The sequence below is a fragment of the Salvelinus alpinus genome, chromosome 7 (genome assembly GCF_045679555.1).
Source record: "Salvelinus alpinus chromosome 7, SLU_Salpinus.1, whole genome shotgun sequence".
Classification (NCBI taxonomy): Eukaryota; Metazoa; Chordata; class Actinopteri; order Salmoniformes; family Salmonidae; genus Salvelinus; species Salvelinus alpinus.
Window position 1 is genome coordinate 68,437,006 of NC_092092.1, and position 23,549 is coordinate 68,460,554.

General features: G+C 45.8%; 1 protein-coding gene across 3 annotated transcripts in view; it reads left to right on the top strand.

The window, feature by feature from the left end:
• LOC139581513 (fibroblast growth factor receptor-like 1) overlaps positions 1 to 23,549 on the top strand; it is an 87,526-nt gene that overhangs the window by 35,107 nt on the left and 28,870 nt on the right. For 2 of the 3 annotated variants that reach the window (XM_071411346.1, XM_071411344.1), the window contains one exon: positions 6,971 to 7,243. In XM_071411346.1, coding sequence (XP_071267447.1) covers positions 6,971 to 7,243 — 273 coding nt within the window. Of the gene's footprint in view, positions 1 to 4,245; positions 4,369 to 6,970; positions 7,244 to 23,549 lie in introns of all 3 variants that reach the window. The other variant, XM_071411343.1, reaches the window with a different exon arrangement.

The window sequence follows — 23,549 nt, forward strand, 5'->3', positions numbered from 1 at the left end:
CTGACAAAAATATCTAAAGACACTGAAGCAGCAAACTTTGTGGAAATGAATATTTGTGTCATTCTCAAAACTTTTGGCCACGACTGTTTGCAGTACCTTTAGCAATAATAATAATAGTAATAGACCTCTACTTTAGTAAAGAAAATAATTATGACGTGTTGTAATAAAAACGAGTGGTGTCCAATGATTAAATGCAGTCTTTCTGCATTGTGAAGAGGGAAACCAAAGATATTCACAAAGTTTGTGATGAATGACAGGTTGCTTCTTCATGCAAAATATATTTGTGGTTTAAAATTCAATTAAGCTACTTTATTTTAGGGGTTTAGTGAAGGCGAGTCATTTTTTACCTGTAGGACAAGGGGAGTATATAGAATGTTTAGACTACACAAGGGTTAAGCCAGTATGTTGACTCCCTTCGTACCTTAAATCAGTAGGTTGACTCCCTCCGTACCTTAAATCAGTAGGTTGACTCCCTCCGTACCTTAAATCAGTAGGTTGACTCCCTCCGTACTTTAAGCCAGTATGTTGTCCCTCTATACTTTAAGCCAGTATGTTGGCTCCCTCCGTACTTTAAGCGAGCATGTTGACTCCCTCTGTACTTTAAGCCAGTATGTTGACTCCCTCCGTACCTTAAGCCAGTATGTTGACTCCCTCTATACCATAAGCCAGTATGTTGACTACCTCCATACTTTAAGCCAGTATGTTGACTCCCTCTATACTTTAAGCCAGTATGTTGACTCCCTCTGTACTTTAAGCCAGTATGTTGACTCCCTCTATAGCTTAAGCCAGTATGTTGACTCCCTCTGTACTTTAAGCCAGTATGTTGACTCCCTCTATAGCTTAAGCCAGTATGTTGACTCCCTCTATAGCTTAAGCCAGTATGTTGACTCCCTCTATAGCTTAAGCCAGTATGTTGACTCCCTCTGTACTTTAAGCCAGTATGTTGACTCCCTCTATAGCTTAAGCCAGTATGTTGACTCCCTCTATAGCTTAAGCCAGTATGTTGACTCCCTCTACTTTAAGCCAGTATGTTGACTCCCTCTATAGCTTAAGCCAGTATATTTACTCCCTCCGTACCTTAAGCCAGTTTGCTGTAAAAGGGAATAAAGATAAATGGATTATGCAGCTGGAAGAGAGATCCATAGAGATGAGGGATATAAAAACAGGCTACCTCTTTAAGCTACACTATATATAAATAACAAAAAAGTATGTGGACAATCCTTCAAATTTGTAGATTCGGCTATTTCAACCACACGTGTTGCTGACAGGTGTATAAAATCAAGCACACAGCCATGCAATCTCCATAGACAAATGTTGGCACTAGAATTGCCTTACTGAAGAGCTCAGTGACTTTCAACGTGGCACGGTCATAAGATGCTACCTTTCCAACAAGTCAGTTTGTCATATTTCTGCCCTGCTAGAGCTTCCCCGGACAACTGTAAGTGCTGTTATTATGAAGTGGAAATGTCTAGGAGCAACATCGGCTCAGCCACGATGTGGTATGCCACACAAGCTCACAGAATGGGACTGCCGAGTGCTGAAGCGCTCTGGAAGCAACGTCCACACAAGAACTGTTCGTTGAGAATTTCATGAAATGGGTTTCCATAGCCAAGCAGCCACACACAAGCCTAAGATCACCATGCGCACTGCCAAGCGTTGGCTGGAGTCATGTAAATCTCACCGCCATTGGACTCTGGAGCAGTGGAAACGCGTTCTCTGGAGTGATGAATAACGCTTCACCATCTGACAGTCTGACGGACTAATCTGGGTTTGGCGGATGCCAGGAGAACGCTACCTGCCCGAATGCATAGTGGTGGAGGAGGAATAATGATCTCGCTATAGCATCGTTCCAACATCTAGTGGAAAGCCTTCCCAGAAGAGTGGCGGCTGTTATAGCAGCAAAAGGGGGACCAACTCCATATTAATGCCCATGATTTTGGGATGAGATGTTCGACGAGCCGGCCATGTAGTGTACTTTAGATCCCCCAAGTGGAGCTAGCGGCGGCAGCATAGGGTAAGGCATTTAGGTTTAAATGGACAAAACAGATTGTGTTTTAAAAGGTCCAGCCTGCAATATCCTCTCCCCACAATTCCCTCTGCTCTCCTCACACAACTCTCTCTCTCTCCCTTTCCCTCTCGCCTGCTCGCTCTCTCTCTGATGCACAGACACACAGACACACACACACACACACACACACACACACACACACACACATAAACACTTACGCACACACACAAAGCAACAGTGACCTGCATTCACACTGACAGATAATCTCATGAAAACGACAGTTTTTTTTGGTCGTTTCTGTTTAATTCCCCCAGAGAGAGGTTAAACACTATTGGACTCCAGGCCAGTCGTCCCTCCAACGTCAAGGAAAGCTCCTCAGAGAGGTGTCTGTTGTATGTTCAATTCATCACTCTGGCCAAAAGAGAAGGGCAGAGGAGTGAAAAGCAGGTTAACTGGTGAAAGTGTGTGGGGGGTGCAGTCTTGTGTCGTGCTCCTGTGATCTCTGGGAGGTGCGGTGGTGTGGTGCGGTTCTTTGGACCCCTGAGCCTTTCAATGTGAGGAGTAGTTATGGGACCTGAATCCTGGGCTTTCTCTCAAACAGAAGGCACAGAGCAGTACAGCTGTAAATCAACACGGAGAGAGAGAAGGAGAGGTAGAGAGAGAGCAGGATTTTAGATCTACAGGCTTCCAGAGAGAATGAGATTCCAATCTGTGAGAAAGTCTGACCAGGAAGGATTTACTAGCGGTTTCTGCTCCTGTTGAGAAAGTCTGACCAGGAAGGATTTACTAGAGGTTCCTGCTCCTGATGAGAAAGTCTGACCAGGAAGGTTTTACTAGAGGTTTTCTGCTCCTGTTGAGAAAGTCTGACCAGGAAGGATTTACTAGAGGTTTCTGCTCCTGTTGAGAAAGTCTGACCAGGAAGGATTTACTAGAGGTTCCTGCTCCTGATGAGAAAGTCTGACCAGGAAGGTTTTACTAGAGGTTTCTGCTCCTGATGAGAAAGTCTGACCAGGAAGGTTTTACTAGAGGTTTCTGCTCCTGATGAGAAAGTCTGACCAGGAAGGTTTTACTAGAGGTTTCTGCTCCTGATGAGAAAGTCTGACCAGGAAGGTTTTACTAGAGGTTTCTGCTCCTGATGAGAAAGTCTGACCAGGAAGGTTTTACTAGAGGTTTCTGCTCCTGATGAGAAAGTCTGACCAGGAAGGTTTTACTAGAGGTTTCTGCTCCTGATGAGAAAGTCTGACCAGGAAGGTTTTACTAGAGGTTTCTGCTCCTGATGAGAAAGTCTGACCAGGAAGGTTTTACTAGAGGTTTCTGCTCCTGATGAGAAAGTCTGACCAGGAAGGTTTTACTAGAGATTTCTGCTCCTGATGAGAAAGTCTGACCAGGAAGGTTTTACTAGAGGTTTCTGCTCCTGAGGAGAAATCTGACCAGGAAGGTTTTACTAGAGGTTTCTGCTCCTGATGAGAAAGTCTGACCAGGAAGGTTTTACTAGAGGTTTCTGCTCCTGATGAGAAAGTCTGACCAGGAAGGTTTTACTAGAGGTTTCTGCTCCTGATGAGAAAGTCTAACCAGGAAGGTTTTACTAGAGGTTTCTGCTCCTGATGAGAAAGTCTGACCAGGAACGTTTTACTAGAGGTTCCTGCTCCTGATGAGAAAGTCTGACCAGGAAGGTTTTACTAGAGGTTTCTGCTCCTGAGGAGAAAGTCTGACCAGGAAGGTTTTACTAGAGGTTTCTGCTCCTGATGAGTCAACCAGTAACATGAAGTGGGAGGATAAAGACGAGTCCAGTGAATTCCTCACTGTGACTAATTTCTTTTCACATTTTCAACCTCCATCCATTTAAATGTTGGTTCTTGCGTTCTCCTGTGAAAACAGTGATGTGCCACCATCTTGGTAAGACTGCCCCTCTAAACATCTTCCCCATTGGGTACAGATGTCTATTCCACGTTGGTTTAATGTCATTTCATTAAAATGTGGAAACAACGTTGATTCATCCAGTGGGTACATACTGCTCTCTAGAATTATTCACCATGATTCCCATCTCTGTAAAATTATTGGCTAAAACAGATTAGAGGATGAATGGACATGATAGAAGGATGTGACAGTTAAAGCCATTGTTTGAGTGAGAACGGCAAAACTTTTCAACTACAAGACAAAAATGCTTCTCTAACGACCCACCAAATACAATTCATGCCAACCTCTGAACTGCTGTGTATCTCTGTTTCTCATCACAGGCTCCATCGAACTACATTTCATGCAAGTCATATTAATCAAATCTGGAATTAGCTTTACGCTAACGGGCATTAGCATGACTCACAGCATGGTGGAGGGAAGGATTTCTGTCTGGTGTTACTCAGGTGGGCACCTAAGTTTTAACCCTGTAATAATGACTAACCAAGGAGCACATTGTAGTGATACTGACACACACACACACACACAGTAGTAAGACCAGCACACAAACAACCCAGTGAATCTGTCTAGCCACAGCCCGGGAGCTGAAGAGTAAGGAGGAACATGTGGCCAGCTGACAAGGGACGGTGGTTACCATTTCCCACAGACATAAAAAGTGAAACTATCACACTGCCTGCAGACTAGACTGCCTCCAGACTGCTTCCAGGGAGTGTGCCATGTACGGGTGGGTTGTGTGTGTGGGTTGGAAAAGCTAGCACTAAAGCCTCGCTCAACACATCACTGCACACCACTATGAATGGCTAACACTAAACACATGAAGCACTAGTTGTACTGTAGTCAGGAATTTGGCATTTTTAGCATTTTTACTCACACATCACTTTGGCAATTGGAAGGGCTGACTTTGTACAATGGGTTGAAGATGTGCACGTTACAAGGCAGTAATGACGTGTTGACCTCTGGTGCCCAGGGACTGAACCCGGTGGAAATGTGATTTATTCAGAAAGACTGTTCTAGACGTGCTGCTCACGGGGGACTGTTCTAGACGTGCTGCTCACAGGGGACTGTTCTAGACGTGCTGCTCACAGGGGACTGATCTAGACGTGCTGCTCACAGGCGACTGATCTAGACGTGCTGATCACAGGGGACTGATCTTGACGTGCTGCTCACAGGGGAGTGTTCTAGACGTGCTGCTCACAGGCGACTGATCTAGACGTGCTGCTCACAGGCGACTGATCTAGACGTGCTGCTCACAGGGGACTGATCTAGACGTGCTGCTCACAGGGGACTGATCTAGACGTGCTGCTCACAGGGGACTGTTCTAGACGTGCTGCTCACAGGGGACTGATCTAGACGTGCTGCTCACAGGCGACTGATCTAGACGTGCTTTTCACAGGGGACTGATCTAGACGTGCTGATCACAGGCGACTGATCTAGACGTGCTGCTCACAGGCGACTGATCTAGACGTGCTGCTCACAGGGGACTGATCTAGACGTGCTGCTCACAGGGGACTGATCTAGACGTGCTGCTCACAGGGGACTGATCTAGACGTGCTGCTCACAGGCGACTGATCTAGTCGTGCTGCTCACAGGGGACTGATCTAGACGTGCTGCTCACAGGCGACTGATCTAGACGTGCTGCTCACAGGCGACTGATCTAGACGTGCTGCTCACAGGCGACTGATCTAGACGTGCTGCTCACAGGCGACTGATCTAGACGTGCTGCTCACAGGCGACTGATCTAGACGTGCTGCTCACAGGCGACTGATCTAGACGTGCTGCTCACAGGCGACTGATCTAGACGTGCTGCTCACAGGCGACTGATCTAGACGTGCTGCTCACAGGCGACTGATCTAGACGTGCTGCTCACAGGGGACTGATCTAGACGTGCTGCTCACAGGGGACTGTTCTAGACGTGCTGCTCACAGGGGACTGATCTAGACGTGCTGCTCACAGTGGACTGTTCTAGACGTGCTGCTCACAGGGGACTGATCTAGACGTGCTGCTCACAAGGGACTGATCTAGACGTGCTGCTCACAGGGGACTGTTCTAGACGTGCTGCTCACAGGCGACTGATCTAGACGTGCTGCTCACAGGCGACTGATCTAGACGTGCTGCTCACAGGGGACTGATCTAGACGTGCTGCTCACAGGGGACTGTTCTAGACGTGCTGCTCACAGGCGACGGATCTAGACGTGCTGCTCACAGGGGACTGTTCTAGACGTGCTGCTCACAGGCGACTGATCTAGACGTGCTGCTCACAGGCGACTGATCTAGACGTGCTGCTCACAGGCGACGGATCTAGACGTGCTGCTCACAGGGGACTGTTCTAGACGTGCTGCTCACAGGCGACTGATCTAGACGTGCTGCTCACAGGCGACTGATCTAGACGTGCTGCTCACAGGCGACTGATCTAGACGTGCTGCTCACAGGCGACTGATCTAGACGTGCTGCTCACAGGCGACTGATCTAGACGTGCTGCTCACAGGCGACTGATCTAGTCGTGCTGCTCACAGGCGACTGATCTAGACGTGCTGCTCACAGGCGACTGATCTAGACGTGCTGCTCACAGGCGACTGATCTAGACGTGCTGCTCACAGGCGACTGATCTAGACTGCTGGTCTCCACATCCAACATGTATTTAAGAGGAGAGGATGGAGATGGAACAGAAGATAACAGATCCTTGCTGTGTTTTATTTCTCTGCCTTTCTCCCGCTCTCCTACGCATTTTATTATCTCTCCCTCGTTAAATCACCCCCTCAAATTCCCCCTCTACACTCTACCCTTTATTTAATCTTAATATCTCCTCACAGACATTGTTTTTCTAATCCTCAGATCAGAGCACATCAGCTTCTGTTTAATGTTGATGTAAGGTTGATCTCAGTTCAGATTATAGTCAGTACCAGGCTCAGCATTGTTCTGTTCTGTATGGCAGCCCATATTTACCTGAAGTAGCAAACATTGTAGCTGCATATTACTGATTGATTCAGTTGTCTGTAATCTACTGTAGGTCCCATTATAACACTGTTACGTCTCCCTCTCTTGTCCCAGGCCCTCCCCACGTGGCAGAGAAGATCGCCCACCGGCAGACGGTGCGGATCGGGCGCACCATGAAGCTGCAGTGCCCCGTGGAGGGGGACCCTCCACCCCTCATCATGTGGGCAAAGGATGGCCGCAACATCCACAGTGGCTGGATGCGCTTCCGGGTGCTGCGGCAGGCACTGCGCATCAAAGAGGTGGAGGCCGAAGACGCAGGCACCTTCATCTGCAAGGCCACCAATGGCTTCGGCAGCGTCAACATCAACTACACCCTCATCGTTGTCGGTGAGTCTCCTCCCCCCTCCCATCCACCTTGCCCGGGTCCCAGATCTGTTTACTGTCTTGGGGTGTTACAATGACCAAGACAGCACGAACAGACCTGAAACCAAGCTATGCACTACTACACAGTCAGTACAGTATCTCCTCCTCTACCTCGACGGGAGCCAAGTGAATCTAATATGTTTTATGATTTCACACGGCTGCTCTGCCACTGGTTAGTGGTTCTCCTCATATCATTCTTATCAGTGGAATGGCTCCTCGTCCTCACAGACAGCAACATTCATTCATGTTGTTAGAGAATCACCACCACCACCCTGACGCCAGGCCAGAAACCAGTGAAATTGGACTATAAGACACAGAAATAATAACCCTACTACTCTCCTCCTCCTTGGTTCTCTGTGCCCCCCCCCCCCCCCCCCCAGCCCTGTCTATGAGTGGTGCCTGCCTGTGTTCAGGTGGGATGGTTATAAGCCATGTCATGTCTGAGGCTGTCTGCCTAATGAATCAGGGCCTAATTTGGCAGGGTGTCCTGGGGAGAGACGGACGCTGGGATGGAGGGGGGTCATCCATCCATGGGCTGGTCTTGTGATTGCCCTCCCTCCTTCCAAACCCCAACTATTTAAGGACTTGAACCCTCATGCCACAGATGAGTGTGTGTGTGTGTGTGTGTGTGTGTGTGTGTGTGTGTGTGTGTGTGTGTGTGTGTGTGTGTGTGTGTGTGTGTGTGTGTGTGTGTGTGTGTGTGTGTGTGTGTGTGTGTGTGTGTGTGTGTGTGTGTGTGTGTGAGTGAGTGAGTGAGTGAGTGAGTGAGTGAGCTTTTCCTATTCAGATTGTTTTGGTTGAACGTGTGTGCTTGCATATGAGTGAGTTTGACTGTGTGTGACTTTGTGTGTTCGAGGCCAGTGTGGAGCGTGCTCATTCCCAATGCCAGGGTTTTATCTTGAGAGGTTGTTTTCTTTAGCTGGTCATTATTCATAGTCTGACTAGTGTCCTAACAACTCAGGGAATTGTTGGAATGAACATGCTCAGACAGATGTCTGTAGACACTTAACTGATATTGTAAAAAAGCCAAACTGGCAACAATTATTGCCGTCTTTGGGTACACAAACAAGTTCTCCATCAGTCTAAACAGAACCAGTGTTTAAACAGCAGGAACTGGGCTTCAGCGTATGTGGCCCCTGGCTGCGTGGCCAGAATGGCTGCCATTGGGACAAAGGAAGGATGGTAATTAACTCCACTGGTGGTAAATCAGACTCAAAAAGGAGGGAAGCCATTACCACTGACCCACCCTCAGCCTCATATTGGCTACATTCCAAATGGCACCCTATTCCCTATATAGTGCAAAAGTAGTGCACTATATATGGAATTAGGGTGCCTTTTGGGCTATGTTCACTACCACAGTACTAACGGACCCTCACATTGGCTCTGTTCACTACCACAGTACTAACGGACCCTCACATTGGGTCTGTTCACTACCACAGTACTAACGGACCCTCACATTGGGTCTGTTCACTACCACAGTACTAACGGACCCTCACATTGGGTCTGTTCACTACCACAGTACTAACGGACCCTCACATTGGGTCTGTTCACTACCACAGTACTAACGGACCCTCACACTGGGTCTGTTCACTACCACAGTACTAACGGACCCTCACATTGGGTCTGTTCACTACCACAGTACTAACGGATCCTCACATTGGGTCTGTTCACTACCACAGTACTAACGGACCCTCACATTGGGTCTGTTCACTACCACAGTACTAACGGACCCTCACATTGGGTCTGTTCACTAACACAGTACTAACGGACCCTCACACTGGGTCTGTTCACTACCACAGTACTAACGGACCCTCACATTGGGTCTGTTCACTACCACAGTACTAACGGACCCTCACACTGGGTCTGTTCACTACCACAGTACTAACGGACCCTCACACTGGGACTGTTCAGTACTAACGGACCCTCACATTGGCTCTGTTCACTATAAATCAACCACAGTGCTAACCGCAGGAGGTTGGTGGCACCTTAATTGGGGAGAACAGGCTTGTGGTAATGACTGGAGCGAAATCAGTGGAATGGTACCAAAAATCTACTGGCCCGAACAGAATTTCTACTGGCCCGGACATGGTATAGTTTCTAAATGCATTGGGGTCATGCAGGGCCTATAGGTTGACATGCTTTCTCTCTATATGCAGCTATTAATGAGGCTATATTTATAATAAATAAATAAAATATTTTTGCATATCCAAGCTCCCCTTTATCAACCTTTGGAGAGTGGGGTCACGGCCAGGGTCTACCATTATTAGGGTTAAGTGCCTTGGAGATTTTTCACCTTGTCGGCTTGTGGATTCGAACAAGTAACCTTTTGGTTACTGGTCCAATGCTCTAACCGCTAGGCTACCTGCCGCCTCTTTTGTTTATTATGATGTATTAAAAACCTGTTTAATAGAATTTAGCAATGCAAGTCATTACTCTATTCTTAAGAATTGCATTGTATTAATTGCATTCATTATAGTTTCTAAAGTATGTCACTTTGAGAATATTCTTTTTCATCTCAAAATAGGACGCTGCACCTTTAAGAGAACTCTGGTTCCAAAAGAAATATCAAGCTGGCTACAGTAGGCTAGCCAAGACAGATGCTATAGTGTATTTTTGTAGCTTTTTTTGTAGACTATCAACAGTAGCCAGTATATTGATAGTATGTTCACTATTGAAAGTTTACTTTTGTAAATCACTTTCCCTAAAATAAATAACACAGCGAGTAGATTGATGGACGCTTCTTTTTGCTCAGGATCGCTTGCTTGTGCTGTGTGAACGTGTCAACTTCTGGATTGGTCGAGAAGTTGTGACTTGTGGAGCGTAGTTGTGCTTGAATAAACGACCAATCAGATCACTCAAATACAAATGGCACGACTGAAGAGAGAGAGAGTAAGAGAAAATCAAATGAGTTTTTATTTGTCACATGCGCCAAATACAACTGTTGTTGACTTTACCGTGAAAGGATTGCTTACGACCCCTTCCCAACGATGCAGAGTAAAAAAAATTATAATAATTGTAACACAAGAGGGAAGAGAGAGTGAGAGAGAGAGTCTGAATGGAGAATAGGTCTGCCGTAGTTATTTGAAGTGTGGAGCGGGAGGCCGGGCTACAATGATGGCTGGCTGGGCCCCAGTGTTGGCTGGCTGGGCCTGTGAGGTGTGGAAAGAGGCAGCTGCCCAGATGACCTCAGCAGCAGCTGCTCCTCCTTCCCTCCCCCTGCCTGTGCCAGGGTGCTCTGGGTGCCAGCCCGTGTTTGAAGCGCCGACACGGGTCTGGAGATGCCGTTTAGTCAGGTTTCTTAAACTTGTTCTTGTTTTATTTGTTGGCTTGCCTCCTCTCGCCTCCACAACGGCATGTTGTTTACGTGGCACGAATAAGGAGCGTTCAAAGGAGGCCGCCAATTTTACTTCCATGTATGTTGCAGTCAGGGAACGTACACGTTAACTAGGGCAGGGTCACATAATTGTGCAGATGCAGAATTAGACTTCAGTGCCTCCTGCCGTGTTGGCTTTGAAGGAGAGCGTCATGAATCGTGGATTTGACCCCAGAAGACGGTAGGTCATGTAATAGGAGCATTAAGCTATGAGATCCCCACTGAGGTCCACTTAGTATGGAAACAGGCAAGTGTATTTTCATTAGCCCAACCAGTCTGCTTGGTGAACTCTGAATCAAACATGGGAACATAGATGAATCCATGCTTCTCTTGTGTGGTCCCAAAAATGATTTGGTGTGGTTGGAAAGGCAAGGTCTAACCCACACCGGGACTGACACCTTTTTAAAATCTAACCCACACCAGAACTAAAGTCTAACCCACACCAGGACTAAAGTCTAACCCACACCGGGACTAAAGTCGAACCCACACCGGGACTAAAGTCTAACCCACACCGGGACTAAAAGAGCCTTGATGTTTTTTTCAAGAGTTTAACTCACTAAAGTATTGACACCTTTTTCCCATTAAGGCTTGTCTCTGGCTGCCTTGCCAACTGCTGCTTCATGGACCACATTTCATTTGTATAAATATTTTCATAGTTTTCGTTTTCCACTTTATTGTATATGATCGCACAAAAGATTTACTGTTCGATCCGGTTAGAGAAGCCAGTCAAGAGAGTTCCATGACGACACTTGTTCACAATTTTAGGGAAATTAAAAGATTCCTTTAGCATTTTTTTCTCGTTGCATATCTGTTACTACGTTGAAGATATCCGTGCACTGGCCAATGGGATCACGGGGAACCAAAGCCTCACTGATTGTATGCAGGCGTCAGCCACTGGGACCCAGCAAGGCTCAGAGGTGAAGCAAGGCTGATTATAGACTTTTATGACTATAGGGCTCAAGTATCTCTAGCTTGCTATTATGCCCCAGTATTCATTCAAATTTTGTATCAAATTTGATCAATTGCATTTGTGTGAAGTGTATGTATTGTGCATGAGTTCTGTATGGAGTATTGTGAATGAATGGTGTATGGGTTTATTATACAGAGTGAGCTGGTTGATGGACCACAGGAGCAGTCAGTTGCAGCAGACTGAGTTGGCTTCAAATCAAATTTTATTTGTCACATGCGGCAAATACAACAGGTGTAGATCTTACAGTGAAATGCTTACTTTCAAGACCTTAACCAACAATGCAGTTTTAAGAAAAATAAGAGTTAAGAAAATATTTACAAAATAAAGTATTTTTTAAGACTAAAAATAAAATAACAATAACGAGGCTATAAACAGTGGGTATCAGTATCAAATCAAATGTATTTATATAGCCCTTCTTACATCAGCTGATATCTCAAAGTGCTGTACAGAAACCTAGCCTAAAACCCCAAACAGCAAGCAATGCAGGTGTAGAAGCACGGTGGCTAGGAAAAACTCCCTAGAAAGGCCAAAACATAGGAGGAAACCTAGAGAGGAACCAGGCTATGAGGGGTGGCCAGTCCTCTTCTGGCTGTGCCGGGTGGAGATTATAACAGAACATGGCCAAGCTGTTCAAATGTTCATAAATGACCAGCATGGTCAAATAATAATAATCACAGTAGTTGTCGAGGGTGCAGCAAGTCAGCACCTCAGGAGTAAATGTCAGTTGGCTTTTCATAGCCGATCATTAAGAGTATCTCTACCGCTCCTGCGGTCTCTAGAGAGTTGAAAACAGCAGGTCTGGGACAGGTAGCACGTCCGGTGAACAGGTCAGGGTTCCATAGCCGCAGGCAGAACAGTTGAAACTGGAGCAGCAGCACGGCCAGGTGGACTGGGGACAGCAAGGAGTCATCATGCCAGGTCCTGAAACTAATGCAGTATAAATACTGGAGGCTGAGACAGGAGGGGTCAGGAGACACTGTGGCCCCATCTGATGATACCCCCGGACAGGGCCAAACAGGAAGGATATAACCCCACCCACTTTGCCAAAGCACAGCCCCCACACCACTAGAGGGATATCTTCAACCACCAACTTACCATCCTGAGACAAGGCCGAGTATAGCCCACAAAGATCTCCGCCACGGCACAACCCAAAGGGGGGCGCCAACTCAGACAGGAAGAACACGTCAGTGACTCAACCCACTCAAGTGACGCACCCCTCCTAGGGACGGCATGAAAGAGCACCAGTAAGCCAGTGACTCAGCACCTGTAATAGCGTTAGAGGCAGAGAATCCCAGTGGAGAGAGGGGAACCGGCCAGGCAGAGACAGCAAGGGCGGTTCGTTGCTCCAGAGCCTTTCCGTTCACCTTCACACTCCTGGGCCAGACTACACTCAATCATATGACCCACTGAAGAGATGAGTCTTCAGTAAAGACTTAAAAGTTGAGACCGAGTCTGCGTCTCTCACATGGGTAGGCAGACCATTCCATAAAAATGGAGATCTATAGGAGAAAGCCCTGCCTCCAGCTGTTTGCTTAGAAATTCTAGGGACAATTAGGAGGCCTGCGTCTTGTGACCGTAGCGTACGTGTAGGTATGTACGGCAGGACCAAATCGGAAAGATAGGTAGGAGCAAGCCCATGTAATGCTTTGTAGGTTAGCAGTAAAACCTTGAAATCAGCCCTTGCCTTAACAGGAAGCCAGTCTAGGGAGGCTAGCACTGGAGTAATATGATAAAAAAAATTGGTTCTAGTCAGGATTCTAGCAGCCGTATTTAGCACTAACTGAAGTTTATTTAGTGCTTTATCCGGGTAGCCGGAAAGTAGAGCATTGCAGTAGTCTAACCTAGAACTAACAAAAGCATGGATTAATTTTTCTGCATCATTTTTGGACAGAAAGTTTCTGATTTTTGCAATGTTACGTAGATGGAAAAAAGCTGTCCTTGAAACAGTCTTGATATGTTCGTCAAAAGAGAGATCAGGGTCCAGAGTAACGCCGAGGTCCTTCACAGTTTTATTTGAGACGACTTTACAACCATCAAGATTAATTGTCAGATTCAACAGAAGATCTCTTTGTTTCTTGGGACCTAGAACAAGCATCTCTGTTTTGTCCGAGTTTAAAAGTAGAAAGTTTTCAGCCATCCACTTCCTTATGTCTGATACACAGGCTTCTAGCGAGGGCAATTTTGGGGCTTCACCATGTTTCATTGAAATGTACAGCTGTGTGTCATCCGCATAGCAGTGAAAGTTAACATTATGTTTTCCAATGACATCCCCAAGTGGTAAAATATATAGTGAAAACAATAGTGGTCCTAAAACGGAACCTTGAGGAACACCGAAATGTACTGAGCTGACTACACTGACTGTGCTAGTGGCAGACTCCACTAAGCTGGCAGGCTGGGTAACAGCCTGCTGCCTGGCCTGCACCCTATTTCATTGTGGATCTAGAGGAGTTAGAGCCCTGTCTATGTTGGTAGATAAGATGAGAGCACCCCTCCAGCTAGGATGAAGTCCGTCACTCCTCAGCAGGCCAGGCTTGGTCCTGTTTGTGGGTGACTCCCAGAAAGAGGGCCGATTATCTACAAATTCTATCTTTTGGGAGGGGCAGAAAACAGTTTTCAACCAGCGATTGAGTTGTGAGACTCTGCTGTAGAGCTCATCACTCCCCCTAACTGGGAGGGGGCCAGAGACAATTACTCGATGCCGACACATCTTTCTAGCTGATTTACACGCTGAAGCTATGTTGCGCTTGGTGACCTCTGACTGTTTCATCCTAACATCGTTGGTGCCGATGTGGATAACAATATCTCTATACTCTCTACACTCGCCAGTTTTAGCTTGAGCCAGCACCATCTTCAGATTAGCCTTAACGTCGGTAGCCCTGCCCCCTGGTAAACAGTGTATGATCGCTGGATGATTCGTTTTAAGTCTAATACTGCGGGTAATGGAGTCGCCAATGACTAGGGTTTCCAACTTGTCAGAGCTAATGGTGGGAAGCTTCGGCGTCTCAGACCCCGTAAAGGGAGGAGTAGAGACAAGAGAAGGCTCGGCCTCAGACTCTGACCCGCTGCTTAATGGAGAAAACCAGTTGAAAGTTTCTGTCGGCTGAATGAGCGACACCGGTTGAGCATTCCTACAGCATTTCCCTCCAGAAGCCATGAGAAAGTTGTCCAGCTGCGGGGACTGTGCGAGGGGATTTATACTACTATCTGTACTTACTGGTGGCACAGACGCTGTTTCATCCTTTCCTACACTGAAATTACCCTTGCCTAACGATTGCGTCTGAAGCTGGGCTTGCAGCACAGCTATCCTCGCCGTAAGGCGATCGTTCTTCTGTATATTATGAGTACAGCGACTGCAATTAGAAGGCATCATACCGAGTTAATGTGCGGGGGTACAGGTTAGTCAAGGTAATTGAGGTAATATGTACATGTAGGTAGGGGTAAAGTGACTATGCATTGATAATGAACAGCGAGTAGCAGCAGTGTATAAAAAAAATAGAAAAGTGGGAGGGGGGGTGGTCAATGCAAGTAGTCCGGTTAAACATTTGATTAGCTATTCAGTAGTCTAATGGCTTGGAGGTAGAAGCTGTTAAGAAGCCTTTTGGACCTTGGCGCTCTAGACTTGGCGCTCTGGTACCGCTTGCCGTGCGGTAGCAGAGAGAACAGTCTATGACTAGAGTGTTTGGAGTCTTTGGCAATTTTTAGATCCTTCCTCTGTATAGAGGTCCTGGATGGCAGGAAGCTTGGCCCCAGTGATGTGCTGGGTCGTACGCACTACCCTCTATAGCACCTTGCGGTCGGAGGCCGAGCAGTTGCCATACCAGTCAGTGATGCAACCAGTCAGGATGCTCTCGACGGTGCAGGTGTATAACTTTTTGACGATCTTGGAACCCATGCCAGATCTTTTCAGTATCCTGAGGGGGGAAATGCGTTGTCGTGCCCTCTTCACGAATGTCTTGGTGTGTTTTGACCATGATAGTTTGTTGGTGATGTGGACACCAAGGAACTTGAAACTCTTGACCCGCTCCACTACTGCCCTGTCGATGTGAATGGGGGCGTGTTTGGCCCTTATTTTCCTATAGCCCACAATCATCTTCTTTGTCTTGCTCATTTTGAGAGAGAGGTTGTTGTCCTGACACCACACTGCCTGGTCTCTGACCTCTCTCTAGGCTGTCTCATCATTGTCGGTGATCAGCTGTACCACCGTTTTATTCTCAGAAAACTAAATGATGGTGTTGGAGTCGTGCTTGGCCACGCAGTCGTGAGTGAACAGGGAGTACAGGAGGGGACTAAGCACACACACAGGTCCCCTGTGTTGAGGATCAGTGGGGGCCCCTCAGGATGGTTGTCCTTTTGGAAGGTTCTCCCATCTCCACAGAGGAACTCTGGAGCTCTGTAAGAGTGACCATCAGGTTCTTGGTCACCTCCCTGACCAAGGCCCTTCTCTCCCGATTGCTCAGTTTGGCCAGGCGGACAGCTCTGTGAAGAGTCTTGGTGACTGCAGACATTTTTTGGTACCCTTCCCCAGATCTGTGCATCAACATAATCCTGTCTCGTAGCTCTATGGACAATTCCTTCGACCTCATGGCTTGGTTTTTGCTCGAACATGCACTGTCAACTGTGGGACCTTATATAGACAGGTGTGTACCTATCCAAATCATGTCCAATCAATTGAATTTACCACAGGTGGACTCCAATGAAATTGTAGAAACATCTCAAGGATAATCAATAGAAACAGGATGCACCTGAACCCAATTTCGAGTCTCAAAGGGTCTGAATAGTTATGTAAAGAAGGTATTTCTGTTTGTTTTTTTGCAAACATTTCTAAAAACCTGTTTTCACATTGTCATTATGGGGTATTGTGTGTTGATTGATGAGAAAAAAATTACTTTAATCAATTTTAGAATAAGTCTGTAACACAACAAAATGTGGAAAAAGTCAAGGGGTCTGAATACTTTCCAAATGCACTGTATGATGCTCATTTCCGACCGTTGCATTTGGCTCAGTCTTTCAACCATTGTGGGACCACGGTTGGTCCGTCTTGAAATGAGTGGGAGGTTGTACATACTGTAATCTCCCCACCCCAGCAGCGTTATTTCAGTGTTATCCTAGTGTTGATGACTGACCGGTGATGAGAGGAGTCTGTTGGAACCCTTCGTCCATCCAGCTGGTAGTCATTGATATTGAATGTGTATATAGACGGGTTGGTTGTTTAGCAACAAAACCGATGCGTGCGCCACTATAGGGCAAAACAGACTGGGTTGGCTTCGATTGTTGACAACGTGTAAACTATATTTAGTCTCAAATGTTTATTGAAAAAATAAATACATTTTCCCAATGAATACATTGTTACAGTTGTTTGTTAACTAGCAAGCAAATTGTTTCCCATATTAGCATTGACATGAAATCAGTCAAAACACCTCAAAACAAGACATGATATCAAGAAAAAGGTTAAACTAGCTGAAACGAGTCCACTACGACTCCCCACATTGCAATTTCTTGTCATTGTTGGTAGCTACAGTATCTGCCCATCCAGAATCACAACTCAGACTTCTGCCCCATTCAAGCGTGTGCATCGTTTTCGTGACGTTGTCAGCTAACCCATCTATTATGAAATATAACCCAACTTTATGATTTTTTAAAATACATTATGTATCTGTGCAATCAAGACAAAGCACTTTAAACAAGAACAAACAAAAAAGAAAAAGGACGCAAGGATCTAGGAAAAGGAGGCACCAAGCGTTACCGCAAAAACACAAGTAAAGGCATCGCTGTTCATCCGTCAGTGGCAGGCCGTGTCCTCCCTCCCTTTTTCCCCTCCCTCCCTCCCACCTGCTGCATCCCCTTCACTTACTCATATGTGAATTCATTTACAACTACTACACTGCAGGCTGCCATGATGACAGATTTATTTTTCCTCTTGCCACACGAGCATCCCAGTTTGTTTACTAATGCCTGCTGCCTCTGGCATCCAATTGTTTTGTCTGGGGGTTTGATCAGTTTTGAGGATTGGGCTCACGTAATAGGAGCACATGTTGATCTGGACTTCTATCACCAAGCTCAGAGTGTTCTAGCAGGCCTGGCTAAAGGGGGGCCTGAGTGAAAGTTCCTCAACACTAGAAAAGGGGGTTCTGAGTGAAAGAGTTTGAGAACCACTGATGTAGAGGAACAAAGTGAGATGGAGAATGGCTTCATGATGGGACCCACAGCTTGTACTGTACTCACAAAGCTACTTCTCATATTTATAAAGTTGTATACTGCACCATCGTGAATGACACTACCGGATTTATTAATGTGATGACAACACAAGCGTGACTAGAAAGGAGTGTTGGATAGAGATGTGTGTGTGTAGGGAGCTGGTTGGAAGTGACACAATGTGATTTATGGTGATTTTTGCAGCTTACTCTGGCGCTAGAAGCTCAGACTGAGCCAACATCTGGGACTGATCCTAGACCAGGAGGAATAGACAGGCAGATATACTGATCCTAGACCAGGAGGAATAGACAGGCAGATAGACTGATCCTGGACCAGGAGGGATAGACAGGCAGACTGTATCTATTTCTTTATGCACTTGGTTCTCTTACCATTAACACAGGGTTTCACTGTACTCTAAAGGTTATGGGAAAAATGTGTAGCTGTACCAACTCGTGTACAGTACGGTTCAGTAACCTGACTGTACTATTTATGATGGTTCTGTTGTCCTCACATGCTGCCAGTGGGATGGGGTGTAGACATACTGTACGGATAGTGCAGAAGTGATAACCTCTACCAGCAGCAACATTTAGTTTTCCTTTTCAGGAGTTGAACAGGATAGGCTTCCTGGGTGTATGTCAGGGTGTCAATACAGGAACACAGTTAACTCTGAAGGTCACATTTTGTGTCCAAATAGGGATGTGCCTGACTGATATCGAGGCATGTTTTTTACTAGTAACAGTAGTTAAAATAAACACTTTTTTCACTGGATCAGTCTGGTTAATCTGACCAGAATGTGACTGCTGCTGGTTAGAGTGCATGACTGCCTGGTGAGTTGTGTTTACGCTGGTGATTGTTGGAGTGAGAGGTCAATGTCACTCTCTCTGCCCTCTATATATGTCCGTCCTCCATGTGCACAACTGTGATAGGCTCTGGAACGGTCTGTTATTCCTTGTAAGAATATTGCTGTAAGAACTCTGAATGTGTGGTACAAGAGACACTAATCTTAATTGCAAGTTAATAACACACTATTGGTCATGTGTCTTACATCTGTTGAGGTGTAACGATTACCTAATATGGTAGAGGATCCCGCAATTGTAATTCTCCTAATGTTTTTTTCTTTACAGGCAGGCACACTGTATCCATGTTCCACACACACAGACCTTGAGTCTGTACTGAAAAAACACACCGAGAAAGAAATGTTACGAGAAGGTAAATGAACTGGGAACAAACTCTCTGGACCTGCCTGTTCCCCTTAATCTCTTTCTCTCTCTCTCTCTCGCTCTCTCTCGCTCCGCACCATGACGCAAGTGTCAAATTCCACAGCTCTCTCCGTGCAGAACCTAAGAAAACAGATCATATTACCACCAATATCACAACCTTCATGGGTGCTCTCCACGATATCCCATTAGATGTTGAATAAATTGAAAAGTGCTCGGAGGCATTGACTCGAGTTACTGCAGTTTTATTGAGAAATCTGGTGTCTCATCAGACAGGGAGAAGAAAGAAACCAAAGTGTAGGGCCTCAAACAGCGGCTGTCCCTCCCTCCCTCACACACAGAGGGTTGAATGCTGAAGGCTGTTCCATGGTCTGCACTCAGATCCTGTGGTCAAGTTACAAAGGGCTTTTACTGTAATTCGCTGATTTTGACTTCATGTGGAAGGGAAAATATTTATTTGAAATGAATAGTTGGTGATTTAATTTAGATATATGTTTATACCTGGAATCTGGCATCTTTGTAGTGTTTTCACATCTGTTTTCAGCTTCTTAATTATTGAACTTCTAGCCACGCTACCATTGCAAGAGGTGGACAGGAAGGGGGAGGATAGGATTGGCGGTTTTTCTTTAGTTCTTGGTTCAGAGAGCTGGGCGTTGGGGTAGTGTTGGTAGCTGGGAAGCTGCTCTCTGATGTTGACCCCCCCGCTTGCCTCCCCTTCATGTGCTAACGAGGCCTTTGTGACGTGTGGCTGGGTAAATTTGTCTTCACTTGTGCTCCACTAATCCTCACTGGCCATGTGTCCACAGGCCTGCCTGCCATGATGGTGGGGTGGTATGAGCGAATGGGTGGTCAGGAACCAGGGGTTGACTGGCAGTCTGTAGTAGGGAAGGATCAGGAAGGGGAACAGTGTTACAGAGCATGCTTCCCTAATGGCACCCTATTCCCTATAAAGTGCCCTATCGACCCTGGTCAAAAGGAGTGCACTAGAAATGGATAGGGTGCCATTTGGGACAGAAAGGGGAACAGGGTTACAGGGTGTGGCAGAGCTGTAGAAATCAGAGTTGACAGACAGAGCTTCTGCTCTCCCTCATGTTAGAATTCACAAACCTGTTTCTCACATCGTAAAAGTTAGAAATGCCGTGTGTTGAGGGAGTAGTATACATGCAGTAAGCTACACACATTTCTAAGATCTTTTTAGTGTAACTTCAGCATTAGGTACAGTCCATGCCAGTTCATTAAAAAGCACTATTCTCTGCAGCCATAGCCACAGATAGACCATAGTGATATCATATAGTGTTTAGTTTAGTTGAGCCAGATTGTTGTGCCTACAATGTTAACTAGACCAGTGCTATCCTATCCCCCCAGCTGATAACATTGCCTCCCTATCACATTGTTAGAGAACCTACTCCCCCTGGAAACAACACAGCGGAAATGAAGAAAACAACACAAATATCAACATAGCAGTCCAGAGGGGTTGCCATGCCACAGGTGGGAGTGGGGCTTTGGGTTTCAAAGCTATTTGCAAGCAGTTATTCAAAGAGCCGGAAAGGAAACAGCAACAGACCTGTGAGGCAGGGACAGAGCCCCCCCCTTCCCCCCCAAGCACAGGGGCATGGGGGTCCAGACTTCCATTTCACGCCTGCCTGTTCCTGTGGGCTGGAGAGGAGGCTGCACTGTCATGGGCCCACATCACGGTCCTGGATCAATTCACCAACCACAGATAAACGGAAACAAGATTGAGAGAATGGATGAGAACTATGCAGGCAGACATCAGAAAATATTAGCTCAATGTCTTTAGATGGACCAATGCTGTTCACAGTATCAGGGCGGCAGGTAGTCTAGTGGTTAGAGCGTTGGACTAGTAACCGCAAGGTTGTAAGGTTGAATCCCCGAGCTGTCAAGGTAAAAATCTGTCGTTCTTCCCCTGAACAAGGCAGTTAACCCACTGTTCCTAGGCTGTCATTGAAAATAAGAATTTGTTCTTAACTGACTTGCCTAGTAAAATAAAAAAAACAGTACGCTTTGAAACACTTACTTTTATTACAGGAATGTTCTCTAGAATAAAGAGAGTTGATGCATCTTCAAAGCTGATCTGGCTAGTGGGCTTATTCATTTGTAGCGCTTAATTGTCACCTCATCCCTGAAGTGGCTGGTCGTTTGTCTCCCCATTGGGGGCTCATGCGGCTCCACTGGGAGCTTAAATGGAACATGGAGTCTTGGAACCAAAATCTTTCATTTGGTCCGGCCACAGAGCAGCTCTCCCTAAGCCGATTAGCTGTCGTTCTGTTTTAATGGATTCCTCATCCAGCCCTCTCCCTTTCCCTCGCTGACCCGTCGCTCAAAGGGAAGAAAGGTTCCCTGGCAGAGCGCTACATGCTTCAGCTGGAAGTCTTCTTTCTCTCAGGAGTTGAATTGGTTTCAGGTCTATTGTTTTCTTCTGTATGTCTTCATGCTCTGTTTGAGGTTAGGGGCCGTGTTGTATGGGTTAACCCTTTACACTCTTACCCGTATACGGGTTGAAAAGATCAGATTTGAACACTGATAAACACCTTAATTGGAATGCAGTGGCTGTACAGTAACATGCTATACATGAAGCCGGAGCTCAGGCTCTGCGGTTGACAGCTCTGTATGGGTTTTGACTGACAGCCGCTCTGAACTTGAGCACCGTGTGACAAGAAGTTGCCCCCATCCCTCCTGGTAATTGGGCAACTTTATCAAATGTTCTGCTGTCTGAGGGAAATGCTGTAAATTACGAGGACTCAATGTATTTTGAAAGATGAGACGTTGGTGATTCTAATAAATACCGCTTTGATGTCATACAAGCAAGCCAAACACCTATGATTCCAAATGTGCACTTCACATTTCCATATAATAAAACTCAAGTAATATATAGTGTCAACGTTTCTGATCACTATGTTTAATGTGCAGTTTGACATGGGGTTATACCCTGGGTTGTATTGTGAAGAAAATGTTAAGTGGACCACGCATGACGCCATTCTATGCGCACCAAAATTACGATCTGCTTCTCTGAATTGCCTTGTGAAAGCCTAACACTGTAAGATCCTATTTTATAGCTTAGCTAGTCATGTTGGCAATAGAACAAGCTTTCAAATTATGCCCACCTGACCCAGATTGTTATATTTAATGGATCGTTGGACCGTTTTTGGATTGCGTAAACAACAAAAGTAATTGTGTAAAGGCGGGGATGCAGGGTTTTGTTCCAAAGAAAACAACTGTGCTTGCTCTAGTTCCTCAACGGCACAGCTGGGAGAGCTTAAAAAAAAAACTTATAGTTGAAGACTCTTCTTTGAGTCATGAAAGTACATTGAAATGACTTAGGAACTGTGCACACTTTGGAGAGGTGTGTGGCCACTTGGAAACACTAGTTAGTCCTCTCACTCAAACCATTGTCATTTTTTTGTCTTACGTTGCACCTACCCCAAATTTTCCAGGAATATTCTTATCATACTACTGAATGTATTAAACCTCCTGTGTTCCGGTCGATTTGGACCGATTTACAAGTTTTCTCTCTGAAAAATGTAGTTCATTTAATCTGATTGTCATAAGTGACTTTGTCCACACTGAGCATCTGAACACACAAAATACATTCTGATGATTTCATTACATTTTGGGTGTTTTATTTAACTTTTGTACACCTGTGGTGTTCCCGGTCAAAAATGACCGGTCATTAGAAATGAATGGGTGAGACTACAATTAGTGTATAAAATTGAGTTCAGGCACATGCCCATTCATTAGATGGACCATGTGTGTTTGAGCACACACACACACACAAACACCTCACTCCCCTTCTTGGCTTCCATGGCAACCCCCACAGGAACCTTTCCCCAATATAATCTTTCCACACCTGTTGGCATTCTCACAAACAATCGCAACATTGTTTCAATAATATATTGAAGTTTTCTCACAGCTCTGGTATATAATGCTTTTTTGAGGCCATGCTCACAATTAATTCTGTGGCAGCACAATGACCAAATTATATAGTGTATGTGAGGGTCTTGATCATATCTTTGATCATGACACTGGTGAGGAGGAGAGAGTCCTTGTTAAACTTTGACACAAATTAGTCTGTGGTAAATAGCACAATATGTTTCATCTGAGTATGTGTTATAGTCAAAATAATCCATACATTAGGCTTTTTTTACTCTACAACAAGTTGTATGAGCTCAGGTCAATGAGGCCCACAGGCCATAAATAGCCAACAGAAGTGCAAAACATGTTATGTTCACAAGACCTTAAGTTGATTAAAAGATCTAACACAACATGCGGACGCCTTAAGTCAAGCTCTGTTTTAGGCTAGAGGCGGTGTTGTATGTGTTAAACTGTGGGCCAGAGTAAGTCAAGCTCGCACAAATGCTCCCTAATGGAACTTAAGTAGCCAACCCACAGTTTTGACTAAAATTCTCAATGAAAGCTTTAACATTTCTCATGCAGTTAGCATGCTATGTCTTTTTCGTTCTTAATAAGTCATTCTGAACATGTGTAGCGGCTCGCTGGGAA